The sequence below is a fragment of the Hyla sarda genome, chromosome 10 (genome assembly GCF_029499605.1).
Source record: "Hyla sarda isolate aHylSar1 chromosome 10, aHylSar1.hap1, whole genome shotgun sequence".
Classification (NCBI taxonomy): Eukaryota; Metazoa; Chordata; class Amphibia; order Anura; family Hylidae; genus Hyla; species Hyla sarda.
Window position 1 is genome coordinate 99,273,157 of NC_079198.1, and position 22,060 is coordinate 99,295,216.

At 42.1% G+C, this 22,060-nt stretch overlaps 1 protein-coding gene across 4 annotated transcripts in view; it reads right to left on the reverse strand.

Moving 5' to 3' along the window:
* Positions 1-22,060, reverse strand: part of PLCH2 (phospholipase C eta 2) — a 768,337-nt gene that overhangs the window by 91,432 nt on the left and 654,845 nt on the right. For all 4 annotated transcript variants that reach the window (XM_056543367.1, XM_056543369.1, XM_056543368.1 and 1 more), the window contains one exon: positions 21,360-21,467. In XM_056543367.1, coding sequence (XP_056399342.1) covers positions 21,360-21,467 — 108 coding nt within the window. The remainder of the gene's footprint in view (positions 1-21,359; positions 21,468-22,060) is intronic.

The window sequence follows — 22,060 nt, forward strand, 5'->3', positions numbered from 1 at the left end:
TTACAGTAGAATATGGAATTAGATTGTTTTTATGAGACTGCCTCTTTAAAAAAAAAAATAATAATAATTAAATCCCATTGGCTGCAAGTTCTCCATTTGCTTGGATTCTTCTTTGTACTGCTCTGGAGTAGGCGGCTTATGAAGGTAATCAGAAAACTTTGCATAGTTTCCACCTTTGCCCAAATGTCACAGTCAATGTTTCTGGCTGTGAAAGAAATATCAAATGACTTGCGTCTGGAGAATATATACCCAGAGTAAAGGCAGAACCTTTCCTTCGCTAGCAGTGAATACATTTTCATAAATCGTCCCAGAAAACGCTTCTTGAATATTGGGTCAAGCTGAAAAGTTTCCACGGATTAATATTTTAAATAGTAACCAGCATCAAAGAGCAATATTAAAACTTTAGATTAACATTCTCAACAAAAAAAAAATAATATGAATGGGATGGAGGAATACAATAATTTGATATGAATCAGTTTGCAGTGTGATTTCAGTACCAAGAGAAAGAAATATCTTGCAGCAAAAAAGGAAATTGACTTCTAATGGAGAGAAACCTAGAATCCATTCTGTCTCACAGCATAATTGCCAAGCTCTTCTCCAACAATCGAGTTATTAGCCTCAGCCTAACCCTCATCCAGAAATATGCCATATCTGCTAATAAATCTGGTCGGTGAACTTTCAGTCCATGATGATTTGGTGACACCCGTGTTCTCCAGATGAACTATTTCGATAGAATCACTTTATTCCTAATTACAATTAAGTAACGCAAAAGATCATGGCGTAATTTGCTGCAGATTGCCTTTAAGGCAGGAACAGAATGTGTCTGGAAATAATAACCTTCATCAAGAAAAACAATTCTCCATATTCCAATCCCATTCTAAAAGTTGTAGGGGTTGAACATGTTTTCTCTGACTAACTTTTCTTCCTTTATAGGGACAACATTAAGATCATGTAAATCGATTTCATGGAGTTTTATACATCAAGTGTTGATAAAATGTTTATTTCAATTGAAAATACATCTGTCACAAAAAAAAAAAAGGGTTAAGTATAGTACTTAGATTCACGCTAAAATGTTATATTTCATGGTAGCCGGAAGTTTTAAGGCTAACCTGATATAATGCTTGGGAAACCACAGGAATTAATTATCTGTGTCATATATTTGAGACCTGAAATTTTAAATCTTTTGAACAGCTCTGGAGATAATGTAGTATTTTTAAAACTTACTTTTAATCAATATTTGAAGTTGCATCATATAATTGCGATACATCAAGGAACAATTGCTTTGGGCCCAAAGGTAAAAACAGCTGCTAGTATGACTGCATGTGTCAAATCCTCTTCAGGAATTATCTCCATGTTTTATAAAGTATTTTTTTTATTTATCTTTCTTTCTTGAAGCAGCAGACATGGGCAGATAACGGATATGGAGATAAAACAAATAATACCGGTCTCTTAGCTGATGGCTTTTTGCAAAGTTATAAAATCATGTTTGCCTTCCAAGTTTAAAGGGGTAGTCCAGTGGTGAAAAACGTATCCCTATCCTAAGGATAGGGGATAAGTTTGAGATCGCGGGGAGTCCGACCGCTGGGGCCCCGTGCGATCTCTCTGTACGGGGGCCAGGCTCTCCGGCCAGATAGCGGGTGTTGACCCCCGCACGAAGCGGCGGCCGACACGCCCCCTCAATACATCTCTATGGCAGAGCCGGAGATTGCCGAAGGCAGTGCTTCGGCTCTGCCATAGAGTTGTATTGAGGGGGCGTGCCGGCCGCCGCTTAATGCGGAGGTCGACATGCCCCCTTCCTGCGGGCTGTCGGGGCTCCGTACAGGAGATCGCAGGGGGCCCCAGCGGTCGGACCCCCCGCGCTCTGCAACTTATCCCCTATCCTTAGGATAGGGGATAAGTTGTTCACCACTGGGTCACCACTGGACTACTCCTTTAATAAAGGTTGTAGTGAGCTGCAGCATGAACCCCTCCCCCCCCCCATTTCTCCCTGTTTGGCTTCCAGTACACATCAATCATGCAGGGCAGGAAGGGGTGGAGGAAGAAGGGAGGAGGCATGCATGCTGCAGTTCAGCACAACCTCTAGGACACTTGATCATGAAAGAAAAACATGATTGTGCAAAAAGCAATAAGCTAAGTGGCAGGTGTCACTTGTTTAATCTCCCTATCAGCTGTTTGCACCTCTAAGCCTGATAAAGAGTTGACAGACTCCCTTTAAACTCTTAGGGGGAGATTTATCAAAAGCTATCCAGAGGAAAAGTTGATGAGTTGCCGATAACAACCAATCAGATCGCTTCTTTTTCGAAAAAGGCCTCTGAAAAATGAAAGAAGCGATCTGATTGTTTGCTATGGGCAACTCAACAACTTTTCCTCTGGAATGGTTTTGACAAATCTCCCTATTAGTGACCACCAATATGCCTTTTTATGATGGTCACTAAGGGTCCTTATTCCTTTCGATATGCCTTTATATGATGCGGCAGAAATAGGTATGAGTTTCACCTGCCAGATATCAAAGAGGCATGACTGTCAGGCTCCCACTCTAACCAGGAGCAAGAGAAATCTCCAACAACTGTGAAAGATACATGGGAATCAGATCTGGTCTCTCTCACTTAGTCAACCCGTGAGGAAATATTGAGATATACATGTTACTCTCCCTATGTTCTGCTAACCTCACATTACTACTTACTGCGATAGAGTAAGTAAAACCCATTGTTAATGCACAATTTTGGATTCAAAACGGATTTTAAGTGTAATGGATGTAAAGCTGACAGGATATAACAAGTATAAATCCATCTGGGCCCTGGCAAGATGACCATGGCTTAGCCTCCCCATGATAAAAGACAGTGTATTGTGGAATATCGCAATAAACAAGAATAGAAAAAGTAGGAGGCACCTGACTAACACACCTGAAGCTTAATATGTGCAATGGAAGTCCATGGAACAGTTCAATAATTGCTGAAAATATGGTGGTGCCTGGGAATCCAGAAACACAAGTAAGCAGATAAACGAAGAAAATAAAATTCGGCAACTGACCGCAAACATAGGTGCTTCAGTGTGGTGCGACCACCATGGATGCCTGGGAAGGTGCGGGAAACTCAGTGGCTACAAACCGGTAGGTTTCGTGCAGTTGCACTTCTTCCGGCCTTGTGAGGTGGGAAGAAGTGCAACTGCACGAAACCTACCGGTTTGTAGCCACTGAGTTTCCCGCACCTTCCCAGGCATCCATGGTGGTCGCACCACACTGAAGCACCTATGTTTGCGGTCAGTTGCCGGCTTTTATTTTCTTCGTTTATCTGCGTATTGTGGAATATGTTTGACAGTTCCTAGTTTGCTTAGTAAGATTGTTACTTATTACTTTGGTTGTTATTATATTTGGTATTAATTAATTTAAATATAAAAAATGATTATCCAGATCATCTTTATAATGTCAATGTAAAGACTTATGTGAAATTACTGTGTACTATGAGATAGGGGGTTTACGAGAGAGTGTTTTTTCAGATTTTATGATCTAAAGTGTCTTTGTTCAGAAAATGACAAAACTTTATAGTATTGCTAAAATCAAAGTATAATACTTATGTATGCTCTTTTGTAAATGATACAAGGGTAGACCTGGTACAGAATGGTTATTAGGTCACTGATGGCCAAGAAGTGTTGGATGAGGTCATCTGGTGTGGGGTTAGAGATAGACTACTATTGATGGGTGGTGTGGTATGGTGGTATGATGTTATAACCAGCCAGAAGTTGTTTGATGAGAGACTAATACTATCTAGTCAATAGGTATGAGGCTATTGCCAGCCACTAGTTATTGGGTATAAGAAAAATGAGTGTGTAGTCAATGCTGGCCAATAAGTGTTGGACATAAAGGAGGAGATTCATCAAGACCTGCGCTGAGGAAAATTTGACCCATTGCCCATAGCAGCCAATCAGATTGCTTCTTTTATTTTTTAGAGGACTTTTTAAAAAGCCCCAACCCTTTTTTTTTTTAAAGGAGTACTCTGGTGCAGAGTATTCCTGCTCCGTCCTGCCCGGGCTGCAAAAAAAAATGAAAATTAACCATCTGTCACCTTCCTGGGTTTCTGCAAGCGCCACTACAGCTGATCGGTTCTCCGGTCCATCCTCTTCATACTTCCATGTATAATGAAGCATCACATGGTGCTCAGCCTATCGCCGGTCGAGGCAGAACATCGCGGCGGCCGGCGATAGGCTGAGCGCCATGTGACGCTTCGTTACACACGGAAGTATGAAGAGGATGGACCGGAGGACCGATCAGCTGTAAAGGCGCTCCGCGGGAACCCAGGAAGGTGAAAGATGGTTCATTTTCATTTTTTTTGCAGCTCGGGCAGGATGGAGCAGGAATACTCTGCACCAGAGTACTCCTTTAAGATATTCAGGTGATGGTGTAATACACATTTCCTGCTGCACATGGATTGTTCATATTTCTAATGCACTACTGATCATTTATTTTTATTATTTTTTTTAAGCATCAACTTGTTGTAGCCCACATCACCATGAATATGCAGTTAGAAGCAAGAGTATACGAACCCTTCCTTTACTTTTTCTCTCTGCATTGTCGATGTTTACTCGATGTGCTCAATGAAGTACATGAACAGTACAACTTTTTGTTAGTTTATCGTTGAGAATAATAAGAATTTCAAAAGGATTCTCTTCAATTTTTCTTGCAATTGTAGCTTTATTCGTTCTTTAGGTTTGATAGCACAATGTCCAATCCTAAACAAAGTTGTGACTAAATATTGTACATTAGCACTCTCTTTTTGACAGTGGCACTGGCTGGAAATGAACTTGCACCTAGATAAGACTGGTCAGTAATTATGTCAATCCCAACTTGTACTTGATTAGCAGTGACGTTATTACCAATACTCACTGGCCAGCATCAACGTCATGCCCAACAACAACTAGACCACCGTAGTTGCCTATAGCAACCAATCAGATCGCGATACAATCGCGGGTCGCCGTTGGTTGCTATGGCAGCAGGAGGTCAGATTATGACCTCCTGTCTGCCTGCTGCGGAAGCTGCACAGGCTGTAGTGTGAGCAGCTCATCAGGTCATACTGTGCTGCAGTACAAATGTATTGCAGCATAGTATAACCTGTAAAAAATAAAAAGTTCTTCAATAAAAGTATGAAGTGTAAAAAATAAATAAAAAAATGCCCCTTTCCCAATAAAAGCCCTGTATTATCACCAAAAAAGATCAAAAGCACAAATCATACACATAATCGGTATTTTCACCATAATGACGTGTACTATAAAACTATAATGTAAATTATCCCGCACAGTGAACGCTGTAAAAAAAAATATCAAAAAAAGCGCAAAATTTGCCAATTTTGGTACAAATAGTGGAGTAAAAAAGATGAAAAGGTAGCACGTAGCACAAAAATGATACCAATAAAAAGTACAGCTCATCCCGCAAAAAATAAGCCCTTAGTCAATGGCATCGGACGAAAAATAAAAAAGTTACGGCTGGTGGAAAATGAATGGCAGAAAAAGAACTTTGCTCAGAAAAGGAAAGAACATAGAAAGCTATATAAAATGGGTATCGCCATAATCGTACTGACCCACAGAATAAAAATAACATCACTTTTACCGCTCAGTGTACACTATAAAAAAATAAGCCAGAAATTTTCCAGTTATTCACAATATTTAGAAGTTTTTCACAAAAAATGCTGCATGTGTCAAAAATGCACCACTTATATAAAGCACAATATGTCACGAAAAAACTCTCTCAGAATCGCTCTGCTCAGAAAAAGAGTTATTACCATTTAAAGAGATACATGTAAAATAAAAAAAAATAAAAAAAACCTGGTCATTGAGGTAAAAAATGGGTCGGTCCTTAAAGGGGTACTACCGTGCTGACAACTTATCCCCTATCTAAAGGATCGGGGATAAGTTGTCTGATCGCGCGTGGTCCCGCCGCTTGGGACCCCTGCGATCTCGCACGCAGCACCCCGCTCTCATCAGGCCCCGGAGCAAACATCCGGGGTCTGATGACGGGGCTGGTGATCGTGATCGGAGTATCGTGATGTCACGGCTCTGCCCCCTCAATGAAAGTCTATGGCAGGGGCGAGACAGCTGTCTTGACCTCTGCCATAGACTTATATTGAGGGGGCGGAGCGTGGCGTCACACAGGGGCAGAGCCGTGACGTCACAATACTCCGGCCAAGTGATCGGCAGCAATCATCAGACCTGATGAGAGCGAGGTGCTGCGTGCAAGATCGCGGGGGTCCCCAGCGGGGGGACTCTGCGCGATCAGGCAACTTATCCCCTATCCTTTAGATAGGGGATAAGTTGTCAGCATGGTAGTACCCCTTTTAGGGGTTAAAGAGACCTGTGAGTAGAAAAACATGGGTGCAAGTAATCACACGGCTAGATAGGACTAGTTATCAGGATTCCAGGAATTTTTTTTTTTACTATTTTTATTTACCTTTCAAGTGCTGAGATATAAGCCTTTTTTTTGTTATTATGCCAATTAGGCTCAAAAGCCCAGGGAGTATTCCCCAGCAAGGCAAGAGCCCAGGGATGTTCAGCCCATGTTCTTTTTATCCCCCACTGGTCACTTGTATCTGCCTATCCCATTTGACTGGTCGTCAGTCTATAAAGAGGTCATTGGTTAGATTTACCTGGGCTCTTGTCATGCTGGGGAATGCCCTTGAACTTTAGAGATAAAATAAGGGGGTGCCTGGAATGCTGATGACTAACGCTATCTACCATGTGCTTATTTACACCACCATTTTCACTGACAACCGGTCTGCATTAAGGGGTCAAACATGCCATGCAATCTGGAGAGGCACAAATGACATCCTTTCGGTGATGTGCCATATTATGTGTTTTGCTGTAGAATGTGTTAGCTGACTCAGCACTTTCCAGTGCTGGACTAACATAGCCCCATTGGCTGACACACACACACACCCGCCCCCAAAATATGGCACATCACCGGCACACACTCACTACTACATTCTATGTTTTAGGAGGTTTAAGTGGCCTGAATGCTTTAATGTCTGATTTTGTCTGATTTTGTCTTGACTGCATCATTCTATTTTCCTCTAATTACTTAATTATTTTTCCATATGGATTAGCTCTAAAGTGTCCTTGAAGATCTGATCTAAGAAGCAAATTCTTACACTCAGCTAAATTCACTTCTGCGTCTCCTGCTGACACCATTAATTATCTCTATGTAGCGTTGTCACTGGTGGGCCCGTAATATTGTTACACAGCTCTATGGGGGAGATTTATCGTTGCTTTTAGAGCATTTTTTTTGTCTATGTTTTGGCGCAGTTCAGCCGCAAGCAGCATATTTAGTGACTTTTATGCGTCTTTTGATATAGACGGTTTCACTCTTTGCCTACCCATAGAACTTTTTCTTTTTGCCCATGCAGTGGTCACGTATTTATCATTTGCGACTTTTGTCAAAAGTCGCTATTTTGTGCGCAAAGGTACTTTTTTAGGCGCAGAGCTACACCACCTACCAGTAGGCGTGAGAATCACTTCTACCTTCTGCAACTCAACCTTCAACCTCTTGTGGACGACAGCGTCCCACTCCCCTTCTATGACACGTGCTCAGGAGCGGAGCGAGGGTCATAGTTGGGTGGTCCTGGCAGCTATCTGCCACCAGGACCCATCTCTAATGCCAGACATCACCGATCACGGTAATGCCCGGCTTTAACCCCTTAGACATCGCAATCAAATTTGATTGTACCGTCTATAATGCAAGTAAAAATGTCCCGGCAGCTCTGTGCAAGTAAGTAAAAACACCTAACCTGCCAAATTCAGGACCCGGGAAAGTGTCTACTTCCCTCCCTCACAAGCGTCTAGAAAAAGTGTATGTGGTAGAGCTTTTCCCACCACAGCAGAGCTGCGCAAAATTCATCATCCTGCTGCACCTTCTTGATAAATAAGATGCACGCTAGTCAAACCCACCACCCAAATAAACGTGGGAAAATAGCTCTACCGTAGACATTCTTTGATAAATCTGGGCCTGTGTGAATTTAGAAAAGTTAGTCTTTCCAGTCATATTTTATGGTTATTAGAAAGTAAAGTATGAAACAAACAATTATCTCACAGAAACTTGAAACTCAATGATTGCTGAACCATTTTACTTTAAAATAATAGACAAGCCCTTACTGTCATTAGGAATGTAAAAAGACATCAGCCAATTTGATTTTTTTTAAATGTCTCCCCCTCCCCCAACTTCATGGTCAGAAAAAATTTCTTAAAGGGGTTATCCAGATATCCTGGCTAACCCCTTTAAAGGGGTATTCCAGGCAAAAACTTTTTTTATATATATCAACTGGCTCCGAAAAGTTAAACAGACTTGTAAATTACTTCTATTAAAAAATCTTAATCCTTCCAATATTTATTAGCTTCTGAAGTTTTCTGTCTAACTGCTCAATGATGAAGTCACGTCCCGGGAGCTGTGCATGATGGGAGAATATCCCCATAGGAACTGCACAGCTCCTGGGACGTGAGTAATCAGAGAGCAGTTAGACAGAAAACAGCAACTCAACTTCAGAAGCTAATAACTATTGGAAGGATTAAGATTTTTTAATAGAAGTAATTTACAAATCTGTTTAACTTTCCGGAGCCAGTTGATAATTAAAAATAAGTTTTGGCCTGGAATACCCCTTTAAGCAGAGCTTCAAATCTTCTAAATTCTGGCCACCTGAAAACTGCTTTGGAGGGAGGGGAGGTTACTTTATACTTTCACATTGAACTCCTAAAATTATATGCAGCAAGCTTTGGATACTGCAGCTAGCCAGGAGTTTATTAATAAACCATCTATACAGGTGATTTGGAACACTTCAGAAAAATTGTGGTATCATAATATGGTAATATCGAATTCGAAAAACTGGTCCAAAATGTGGAAGCAGCAAAGAGGAGATAGTGGCTACACTAAATAAATATGTGTGTGTGTGTGTAAATAAAAAAATTTATTAAAATTGTCACTGTTGCATGAAAAATGTTGTCCCATTTAAAGGGGTATTCCTGGATTTTTTTTTATTTGACTATGCAACAGGGGCTGTAAAGTTGGTGTAGTACATAATATAGTGTCTGTACCTGTGTGTGACGGTTTTCTCACAATTCTTTTGTGATTTTCACCCCAATATTTATTTTTACCAGCATACAAAGTGACTGTTTTCCCAGGTTGCAATGCGGCCGAGATCTGACATCACTAGTCAGCTGATGACAGGGAGCCTGTCTGCTTCAATTGGTGGAGGCATCACTTGGTGGGAGAGAGATCAATCTGCAACTAATGCAATAGCTGTGGGCACCCTGATTGAAAACCACAGGTCTTTTGAATGGATGCAGCTCATTTATGTTTCAATGGGTGGGGTGGCTGATGTGTGGGAGGGAGGAAAATGGTATTGTGGGATTTGTAGTCAAAAATAGAAAAAAAAATCAAGCAGGAAATACCAGTTCACAAAAAGCTAGCCACAGTGTTATGGTAATCTCACAAAATAGTCATTTAGCCCCAAGACAAGCGCAGATTCTTCCTAAGCATGTCCATTACTGTCTGCCAGGTACTTACTAAAATCACTGTATGGTGGATAACCACTTTAATAGCATATGAGATCTGTAATATATTACTAAATCAGTTTATCAAAAATCACTTCCTACCCTAAAAGCCCCACTTTCTTGCAAACTGACGTAGTGCACTTGTTCGGGGAATTCCATCTCTATCATCAGAGAGACCAAGACAAAACACAAAAAGTGTGTATGTGAGGGGTTAGCTAATGCTTTGCACAGAAAAAAAAAGCCAGGATTGTGTAAATGTAAGTTGAGCCTGTTTGCCTCCTGCAGAGAGTCCGCACAGTCCCTGAAAAGTAAATTAATGCTTTCTTATCATCTACCCCTTGTGAAATTACTTGTGCACTTACTATGTACACAGTACTGCCTCCTAAATGTGATCCCCTCCCGCCTCCCTTTACTCATCATCAGCAGTTTACAGCATAGACCATGACTACTTACATGATGTAAACCCTTCCGTGCTGTGATCCTATCTACTGCAGTTTAGTCACCATTATCAGCAGTTCACTGCTTAGACCACCATTTATTATATGATGTAATTTCATCATCAGTAGCATTTCTTATACCAAGGCTGCTTTTGTGATGTATCCTTTCTTTGCTGTAATCCTGCAGCTGTCCTATAGATGGCTTATTTCCTGGTGCGGTCCTATAAATGGCCAGAGAAGTAAGGGAATATTCCCTGCATATGTACTGCTAGCAAGCAGTGCAGTTCTGGGTCTGTCCCCTGAAATGAATAAAATGAGAAAAAGCTGTGCAATAAACTGTTCGCTACAATAACCTTGTTACACCTCTCTGAAGGGTTGTTTTAACAAAGCCATTCTTATTTTTAAAACTTTATTACCTATTTGCGACATTATCTATCTATATATACAATAGCTATATTCATAGCTAAGAGGAGGGACCAGAAAAGTGCTCAGTAAAGAAAGCTCTGGGCACCTAACAAGAAGAGTACGCCTCCTGGACACTTGCTGTAGGGGCAGCCAGGTTGCATAACCAGCACACAAAGTATTCTAAACTCCTCTACGCAACAACTGCCAAGTCCATAGATTTGAGGGCTGGAAACTGCTCAGATTCCCTTTATTAACCTAGCATTACCTAAGCCTAAAAGATTTTATTTAAATGTGATTTTTATCCTTCAGGTCTATAGATAAAAAATCCAAAACATACAGAGCTGATGTCTTTCTATTGATCACTACCCCTCAGATATGGTATGGAGCCCGTGGACCCCACAGTATTACAGCTGACTGATAGAATTACAGTTTTAATGGTCTCCAGTGGTGGGCTGCATAAGAACTTGGATCAGTATACAGTGATCCCCCGACCTGCGATGGCCCCGACATACGATCATTTCAACATGCGATTGCCTCTCAGAGACCATCGCATGTTGAAGGCAGCATCAACATACGATGCTTTTTTATGTCGGGGCCATCGCATAAACGGCTATCCGGCAGCGCAGACTGCTTCAGCTGCCACCGGATAGCCGTTTACGGTGCCCTGTGATGGTCTCTTACCTGTCCTCGGTGCTCCGGCGCGTCCTCTTCGGGATCCTCTGCATCGTTGGCGCTCTCCATCGTCATCATCCCGTTGCTGCGCACGCCGTCCCGTCATCCAATAGGAGCGGCGTGCGTAGCGACGTGATGGCGGCATCGGAGAGCGCGGATGCCGGAGAGGCAGAGGCCTTACCGGAGCGTCGGGGACACCTCGGGGACGCGGCAACAGCGATGGAAGGCGACATCCAGGGCAGCGGTGACGAGCGGTGACGGTCCGGAGCGGCGGAGACAGGTGAGTACAACTTCCTCTAACAGTGGTCTACAACCTGCGGACCTCCAGATGTTGCAAAACTACAACACCCAGCATGCCCGGACAGCCGTTGGCTGTCCGGGCATGCTGGGTGTTGAAGTTTTGCAACATCTGGAGGTCCGCAGGTTGTAGACCACTGTCCTATACTTTACATTGCACGGATCCCTCAACATGCAATGGTTTCAACAAACGATGGTCCATTTGGAACGGATTACCATCGTACGTTGAGGGAACACTCTATAGTTGTCTCCAGCTCCTGTTGGGCTGTATGCAGAGATATCTTTTGACTCTATAAAGAGACAGTCAAGTATTACTAGATATTGCTTATGCGGTTCATCTGGTGGTTCCCTTATTATCCATATGTTCTTTGTTTCCAGACATTGCCGTAAGGAGCTGATGAAATAGACAACAATCCTATTCCTTCCTTTTGTAAACCCTGCAAAAGATCAAAGGGAATCTGTTCCAAAACTACAATTGGGGGGGAAAACTATCATAGAAAAGCACACAGAAGTCACAACTGCATCTGAAATCACACTGCTTGTTACCAAATCTTCAATGCTTATGTCTGGAAAAACACCAAGAGCTACTGATGTGGAAAGCGGTGATGGAGGAAAATGGCCTTGAATGTTTCTTCCATTATAAGATCGCCAGATGCCATAGATTACTGCTACTGCTAAATCTCTTTGGCATAGGACTAAATCATCTGATCTGGACTCCATTACAATTATTGCTCCCCTTATCACTTATAATGTGACTATATCATCATTTATTTCTAAGAAATATTTAGTGGCCTCTCCTAAATGTGCTAATCGTTCTGCTACAAGCATATAATCACTATTGCCTATTAATTACAGTATCCAATTTTTTTATACATAAAGGGACACTTATAATAGGACTATCATGGGACTAGAACAGGAAATCAACAACATCCACAAGGAAGATAATGGCAACCTGTGGCTCCTAAACTCTAGTGTGACATAATGTAGCTTAAGCTTTGTATTCTGTAAAAGTACAAGAAAACTAATTTTATTGGGCTCTTAAAAAGGGGTACTCCGGTGGAAAATTATTATTTTTTTTTTAAAATGAACTGGTGCCAGAAAGGTAAATTACTTCTATTAAAAAAAATCTTAATCCTTTTGGTACTTTTTAGCAGCTGTATAATACAGAGGAAATTCTTTACTTTTTGAATTTCTTTTTGGTCTTGTCCACAGTGCTCTCTGCTGACACCTCTGTCCGTGACAGGAACTGTTCAGAGCAGCATAGGTTTGCTATGGGGATTTTTCTCCTGCTCTGGACAATTCCTGATACAGGCATCAGGTGTCAGTAGAGAGCACTGTGGACAACACAAAAAAAAAAATAAAAAAAAATAAAGATTTTCCTCTGTAGTATACAGCAGCTGCTAAAAAGTACTGAGAGGATTAAGATTTTTTTGATAGAAGTAATTTACAAATCTGTTTAACTTTCTGGCACCAGTTGATAAAAAAAAAAAAAAAATAAGTTTTCCACCGGAGTACCCCTTTAAATGGTGGAGAAAGCCCAGGACCAAACCAAGATGCACTCAGTACGCTCGGTAATTATTCCCCTGGTGAGGAATGAGGATCAAGGTGCATCATAGCATCTCTTCCTCTTTGATAGGGGATAAGAGGTCTGATCGCGGGGAACCCCTGCAATCTCTCCTGCAGCACCCCTGTCATCTGGTGCACGGAGCGAGCTTCGCTCCGTCCCCGATGACTGGCGATGCAGGGGCCGGAGGATCGTGACGTCACGGCCCAGCCCCCTCATGATGTCACACCCTGCGCCCTTAATGCAAGTGTATGGGAGGGGGCGTGATGGCTGCCATGCCCCCTCCCGAAGACTAAAATTGTGGGTGTGTGGTGTGATGTCATAAGGGACGTGGCCGTTACGTCACAAGCCCCGCCACCCGCTCCAAGCATTCGGAATAAAATGTTCCGAACATTGGGGCAGCAGAGTACCCCTTTAAGTTACACCTTTGGAAAGGGTCACTAGTTTTCCCCCAATGACCAACATATGGTAGCTTTTTAGTCTTACAAATTATGTGAAAATGTAGATTCTGGATAACAATGTATGAATAACCTGACAACATGGTACTACAACTTCCCCTGGCAACAAGGTGAATCCCTATTAGTATCTAGTACTGATTTGGTAGTGCCAGACTCAAGACACACCCTATTGACAGGGTAAATGGTAGCACCCACTTGACAATTTATTCCTATATTTCAAGGAGGAGTAATAGAGGAACAGCACAACTCATCCATGAGAAGACACACTAGAAATGCTACTAGTATTTACAGTATTTAGGCAGAGGTGTCAGGGGAGGGAACCAGTCCTCTATATATGACAGTTTGTTTCTTAAATTAAGAAATATATTTGGAATAGGAACAATTTAGAGAATCTATTTTGGAGTAGAGGCAGGATATTGTCTCTGCCATCAATCATCTTCCACTATACTGCTGACTATTGTCATTTTTTAATGGCCGAACTATTTGGTTGAGTCCCATCACTGAAACGAGAGAATACATTATTCACATTTTCTATATTTCTGGATTGGAGACAGACATTAAATTAGAAATGCCACAGGAAAGGTGAAGCTGCGCTGAATTTGTCATTTCAATCTAATTCACCTCAGTAACTTCCAGACATTTTCCCAGAAACATAAGCGTTTGGTAACATGATGGATCTCGGCTTTTTAACAACCCATCATCACTATGCAGGTCTGCAAGCAATGCGTCACAAGGGTTAAAGACACCTACTAAGGAATGCGACATGGGTGGCTTTTAAGTGACATATCAGGGGTTATGTACAGTACCTTCCACTTCATATACGCATGCAACGATGAGCAGGAAACAAAAAGACAAACAGACCAAAAAGTCAAACATCACATAATTATGTAATATATAGAAGAATCCTCAGGCTCATAGAACATTTGTTTTATTGGATTTGTTAGTTGTTCTATATCCATGTATAGGTTTACAGATACATTCTGGTTAGATATGGGTGGAAAAGACATCTACTCAACTGGGCACATTTTAACTAGCATTTAATCAATGTGTGTATTATATGCCTAAAATCCCTAAGACATCAGTACAATATTTATAAGGGAATCTGTCGGATGCATTTGCTGCAGACACCATTGGATCTCTGTCAGGTATAGAAGAGAACTGTACATTTCCTAGAGCTGATTGTAGTTGCCAAAGAAATCTTATTTATTCCTTAGCCAAGTGTCAAGAAGGCAAAGTCGAGCTTCTCAAGTGCCCCAGCCTAACACACCTCACCTCCCTAAACCCTCCTTGACTAATGTACGGGGATCAGCTCAAGATCTAGGAGATGACAGTGAGCAATAGACGTTGGTACCCGGAGATGAAAATAAACTTCTTTATTGGCAACGCGTTTCGATCCCGAACCAGGATCTTCGTCAGGCAGAGATGCCTGACGAAGATCCCCGTTCGGGATCGAAACGCGTTGCCAATAAAGAAGTTTATTTTCATCTTCGGGTACCAGCGCCTTCTTGAGAGGAACTTGTTCACATATTTCTTTCCATTGCTATCCACCGGACTGATGGACGTCACACCGGGAAGTTCCTCGTGGCAGCGGTTTCCCTCGATTTAATGCACATAGACACTACTGTAGGTGTTGTGCTCTGAGCGCAACACCTAGGGGTAAGAACCCATCTTTGCGTTATCTCTTTCATTTTATTTAAACGGTCCTCACTAGGGGCGCACCTCCTGTTGTTTTTTCTCGTTGATATATTAGTGAGCAATAGACGGGACAGGCTGTGACACTTGAGCTGCTTGGCTCTGCCTCTATGACACTTGGCTGAGAAATAAAAAGGTGATTTTATAAGTTTAGTAACCCCCATCCACTCCAGGAAAAGTACAGTTTGCTTTCATACCCCAACAACTATTCAATGGTGTCTTCAGCAAGTAGAGCTGAAAGATTCCCTCTAATATGTCAATTGGCTATTTATCTTTTCCACACAGGTAAGGGCCTATTCACATGGAAGAATTTCCACTTGCGGAATTCCACCTCAAATTAAAGCCCATAGACTTCTATGGGATTCCGCACTCCCATGCATACTTCTGAATTTCCGCTTGCGGAATTCTGAAAGCGGAAATACAGAAGTGTGAATGGGAGTGCGGAATTCCATAGAGGTCTACGGGCTTTGATTTGAGGTGGAATTCAGCAAGCGGAATTCCATAAGCGGAAATTCTACTGTGGGAATAAACCCTAATAGTCAGGTAACAGAGTAGGCGACAACCACTGATGTCTGCTATTACAGCACACAGAGGTTGTCCCTAGGCTCTCACATGGGCAGTACATCCATATGTGTTACAGATACAGCGCTTCATTATATATACTTATAAACATTAATTCATCATATAGGAAGATTAGGATAAAACAGTATGTAAATGTTAATATTAATCAACTTTTTTACATTTTTCCCCAAAAATAGTGCCACCTACATACATGGGCCGAGTCTGATATTGAAGCTTAGTGGCATTAACTTGATGAGTTGTAATACCCAACATAACCCATAAATAAGAGTAGTGCTGATTCTTTGGAAAAAAACTAACTACTTATGCCTTCTTAGGCTTTTTTCACACAGCAGAATTCTGCCGAAATGTACTGCTCATTCACTTTAATGACATTCCGCTGTCCCATTCACACAGCTGAATTACGTATTCCGCAAAATTTTAAGACCTGTCTTTAATTTTGCAGAATTCTGCGGTGGAATCCCATTGAAAACAATGGGGCTTAGAATTTTAGCAGAATTCTGTGTTTTGAGAAGACAGAATACTGTTGATATTCCGCTGCAATTCCTGCGGAATTCTGGTATTCAGCAATTCCGTTCCGCAAGCTTTGCTGAATGGAATTTGTGCAGAATTGCAGATATCCCACTGTGTAAATTGCCTTATACTTCACAACCCTTTTAGAGATATATGGTTTGAAGCAAAATCTGATTCATTTTGATCACCTTATATACAAAAAGATCCCATTCATGTTGTAGATAACATTGCTGAACTGGTATATACTGTAATATCTCCACAATTCTGTGGCCATGACTTAGTTTCATGAGACTTTTAGAATACTGTATCTAGGGTTATAGACCGACGCATAGCTTGTAGTTCCTGGGCCCCGATGCAAAATTTGCAACAGGGCTCCACATGCCAATTATAATGCTGGTCTCTTATGAGGCAGATGTGCTTTGGGGCCCCCTAAGGCACCAGGACCCCGATGCGACTGCTACCTCTGCATATAGATATAACATGGGGGGAAGCAGACATCTCTATGGTACACTGAGGAGCACTGCGCACAGGGCAATGTTTGGACACTACATAGAAAAAAGGTAGAGTGCTGGCCGCACACACATGGTGTACTCTATTTATTTGGGACACAACTGTATTATATTATCCAGACTGATGGGACACTCACCAAAGTGCTAGTTATCCACAACCCTGGGGGATACCTTTCTGAAATTAGGACAACCCCATTCAGGGGTGCAGCTAATTTTTTTTTGTCTTCCGTCTTCTCCTTTTAAGAGCTATAATTCTAAGGGCCCTTTCAGGATCTATTCCCACGTACAGTATTCAGCGCAGATTTGATGTGCAGGATTTTCTGCTACAGATTTCAATGTAATCTGAACACAGCTTGAAATCCTGCGCATCAAATCTGCGGAGAATACTGTACGTGTGAATAAATCCTCAGACAGCCTGACAGGGGGCAACAAATCAGCACCAATCTCACAGATCTGAACAGGTTTGAGGAGTCTTCACAAGGCTCAATCTACATAAATCAGTGTCCAATTGTGATGATTTTATTGGCCGAACAAAAGATCCAATCAGATGACAAGCAAGAGTTAGTCAGCTGAACGCTAGCCTTTATACATGGACCGATTATCGAGCGCTCACCTGACCGATAATCAACCCGTGTAAAAAGGCCTAAAGGGTGATTTCACACCATGTTTGTGCCTTCTGTTGACATGTCAGACATGTTGGAAAAATGTCAAAATGGGATGTCGACGTATCCGTACATGGAGAAGCACAAGCACCATTGAATTTCAATAGCCCAAAAGTAGTTCGCTAGTGACTGTGTTCAAGTCCTTTACCAAGCGTATATTAGTCAGTCAGACAGAAATATGCACAGAAAATGACTCAAGCCACTCGCGGACTACACTCAGACCACTGAAGTCAATGGGGCCTGTGGCTATCCATCGACAAAACATTGCGCCATTTTGTTGACACATTTGTGCTGCAGAGAACACAAACCCCCACCTTTATTTTTCCATTGCTACATGAGGGTCATACTTGTTAATGATACCCCATATAAGCACACCCCATATCTTCAGTGCACATAACTCTACATAATACCGGACTGTACAACAGGAACTATTATTTGCTCATTCATTTTGTGCTACTAAAGTTATTATTTTCTCAATAAAAGGACAAAGACTTCTAATGGGGGAAGTGCCTGGTTAGATTGGATAGTTCTTGCTCTTTAGATAAACTAAAAAGTCAAGCTACATCAGGTCAGGTATTCGGGGTATTTCAGTAATGGCCAGTAATTGAACATTAAGTATATGGTTCGATCAATGGAATCGCTATCTGTGGTCTGCTATGAAGGATTTGTGACTTCAGCAGGTAAACAAGTACATGGTCACTGCAGAATAATTATAAGGTGAACTCAGGCAGACACCCATCCTCCAATGTATCTCTTGTTCATCCAGACAGGTCATAGAGAGGAAGATCTCCTGCCTCACAAAAGAGCTTAAAGGATCTATGTCCTATTGCTAATTCATTAAGACACCCGCCTCTCCTGTCAACTCAAGATCAATGTGAGGCGAGCTCTGCTGCTAAAGGGATTTGTACAGAGAACAGAAACGCTGCAGGAATATGATAGATCTGGGTGCTGAGAGATGGGCTGTGAAGACAGGGTGGGATGTGCGGGAAATGGACCCTTGTTCTCTATACATATTTTCTATTGTCCATACTATGGTCTGGGGAATTATTACAGGATATGCATCAGTATATGTAACAAGTTTAAATTCCGTATAGTTACACTGTGCTTTTAATATATCCCTTAAGTAGGGGAGCAAATGCTATTTACAGAGCTGTATGCTATACAGCACCATGTATTATACCTTTCTTATATCTCCTTATGAAACAGAGACCTATGCAGGTTCCATATGTAACCATGGATTTCCAAGGGTGCCATATTACTGAACTCTGATGTACAGCCTATGCATGCTGGGACTGAGGACTGGGTTGGGGACCTCTGGTCTAAAAAGAATACCAAGTTTAGGATTGCAGTAATAAATAGGATCTGACCACTGAGATTAAAAATAAATGCTATGGCCAGATTCACATGGCACTATTTTGGTCCGTAGTTTGCATAAATCGATGGTTCAAACTCTACATTATACGTCTTCTAAGTTTATATGCTACTTTTGTTTTTGGTTTACAAATACTGAAACAAAGACTTACAACATACAATGTAGGGGTATGTTTACATGTGCGGATTACCCGTGAGTATCCTGTTGCAGGTTTGAGCAGCAGTGGATGTTCCGTGGTGGATTTTTCACAGTGAAAAATCTGCAGCAGATTGCATTGACCTCAATGGGGTCTATTTCAGATTTTCCTTACACATCCGCCTGTGTAAACGTATCCTAAGGCCTTACCCCCACTATAATGCTTCATTTTAAGTTTTCCTCATATAGGAAAGAGGGATTTTATGAGCCCCTCAGGCTGTTAGACCCATGTGTAACCACACCCTCCTCTATAGTTACCGCCCTGACTATTGCATAGCTAAAGATTAGCCAGCAAATCATATCCCATGATCCCCAATAGATGTAGAGTAATGAATGTGTTAAAGGGGTACTCAGCCCCTAGACATCTTATCCCCTATCCAAAGGATAGGGGATAAGATGTCTGGTAGCGGGGGTCCTGCCGCTGGGGACTGTCGTGATCTCCCTGCAGCACCCAGCATTTGTTTATACAGTCGGGTGCAGTGCCGGAGGCTCGTGACATCATGGTCAAGCCCCCTCAATGCAAGTCTATGGGATTGGGCGTGACGTCCTTCACGCCCCCTCCCATAGACTTGCATTGAGGGGGCATGGCGTGGCCGTGACGTCAAGAGCCTCCGCCCTGCATCGCCAGTCATCTGGCACAGAGGGAAGTTCGCTCCATGCACTGAATTATCTGGGTTGCCGCAGACAAGATTACGGGGGTCCCCAGCGGAGGGTCCTTTGAATAGGGGATAATATGCCTAGAGTACCCCTTTAATTCATAACCAATAGAAGCCCAGTTCATATGCAGTAGAGATTTTCTCAATGTAGCAGATTTAAGCTAGTCATTGTGTTATCACAGCTAGAGGTTCCATTGTGTGTTCTGTGATTTTCCATAACACTGAACTGAACATTACGCACATAGTCTAATGCGGTTCTGCATCATAGTGGTGTACCATATCATTAGCATGGCTAAACATAGCCCAAAGAGAATAGCAGATTATAAATATAGAATAGGAATTCTTTTTGGATATTACATCTTTAAATAAGACAGAGGTGTGAAAAACCCTCTATTGAACAGACTGGAAATGTCAAGAACTGAGAAAACATTTGTACAATTACAACATATTCTTGGGCAATTCTAAGCTAGGCCAAAGTACACAATTACAATCAATGGGATGAGATGTTGGTGCAGGGCTGATCAATACCCTTCCATTGATCTTAATGGTGCTGCAGACTTGTTTGGGTTCTACATCGCCATCATTATCGGTGAATTGAATGAAGTAGGTTCTTGTTGAGAGTGAATCACACTATCCTAAGTGCCTACTCATTCTTCCTATGTGTCTACTTTACAACATCTACCTTACGAAGCTTGGAAAAACATAAGTGTAAAAGGCTTACAGCATAGTGTACATAAGTGATAATCTGTGTTCTTGTTTTATAGAGGTGACAACACCTCCTCTAGCCAAGTTGTGAAGTGCAATAAAAGACAATTCTGGTCAACCTGACCAGAATATGAAATTAAAGGAGCACTCCACCCCTAGACATCTTATCCCCTATCCAAAGGATAGGGAAGAAGATGTCTGATCGCGGGGGTCCTGCCGCTGGGAACCCCTGCGATCTCAGCTGTGGCACCCTAGACATCCGGCTGGATGCCTTGCGATGCTGGGCAGAGGCTCATGAGGTCATGGCCACGCCCGCTCATGATGTCATGGCCACGCCGGCTCATGATGTCATGGCCACGCCCGCTCATGATGTCATGACCACACCCGCTCATGATGTCATGGCCGCGCTCGCTCAATGCAAGTCTATGGTAGGTGGCATGTCATTCTTCACGCCCCCACCCATAGACTTGTATTGAGGAGGGCTGGCCGTGATGGCACGAGCGGGGCATGGTGTTACGAGCCTCCGGTGCTGCACCAGATTCTCTTAATGAACGCCGGGTTCAGCAGGGAGATTGTGGGGTCCCCAGCGGCGGGACCCCCGCGTTCAGACATCTTATACCCTTTCCTTTGGATAGATGATAAAATGTCTAGGGGTGGAGTACCCCTTTAAACTACTGAAAAAAAAAAAAAAAAAAGAAAATATTGAAGTGGAAAAGTGAAAACCTCTACAGCAAATCTGCAGCATTTTAGTTCCATGTGAACATACCCCTTAGAGAGAAATGAGAACCTGCAACAATTTTCCTTACTTAGCCATTAGAGACCAGAAGTGATATCTGTATAAAAAACCCAGGTATGTGACAAGAAGAATGACCCTGAACCTGAGCAGGCAGAAGATCCCAGACTGTTAGGGCATGTTCATGCCATCAGCAGGAATTCCAAATCCATGTGCATTCTAGCTGTGTGAACACGTTTATAGAATTCCTAAATGAGTCTCTGCAGTAGAATCTACTCTATACTGAATATTTTTTTTTTCAACTTGGCCTGCATATATATATTGTTACATAATTCTGTTCCTAACAGCCCGTAGACAGTCATGCATTGATATCTATGATACATACATCGCCATTGATCAGCTTGCAGTCGTCATCTATTTCATCAGCGCTGTCTTCATCCGAGACTTCCCCTTCTTCTGCATCATCGCTAATACTGGCCGGGAGTTTCTTCCCCTAGAAACAATATAAAGTAGATGATGACAATGAGAAAGGATATATATATATATGGTGAAGATGAGGGAACCCACATCTAAAGTTTGCTTTAATGTTATAGCCCTCATATTCATATTTTGAGTTACCTTACTGCTATATAGAAATCACCTGTGTAATAGAAAGTTTACAGCTAGAGTTGTGATCAAATTCCCAGTAAATCATACTGCCAAGGAAAAGATCCCCTGAAGAGGTTTGGCATTTGAAGGATGCAATAAAACCAACCAATTCAGCTCTCACAGGGTAATGTAGAGATACCGTAAAAATAACCTGTGACTATCTGCTGCCTAAGCCACAAGTCATGGTGGTGGCCCCCTACAGCTTCTCTCCGGCCCACCAGAATTGATTGATAGATCTCTCCTTATACCCAAAAAGGAAGAGATCTATGAATCAAGGCCAGTGGGGCAGGCAGAAGCCACCGAGGACCACCCTAAGGACTTTTGGTTCAAAATGGCTACCTCCTTTATTAAGGGATTACATTAGTAATTCATATACACCTATCGGAAAAGAAAAACGCAGCCAGCAACAACTTAAGAGGTCTTTACTTTGATATCCTC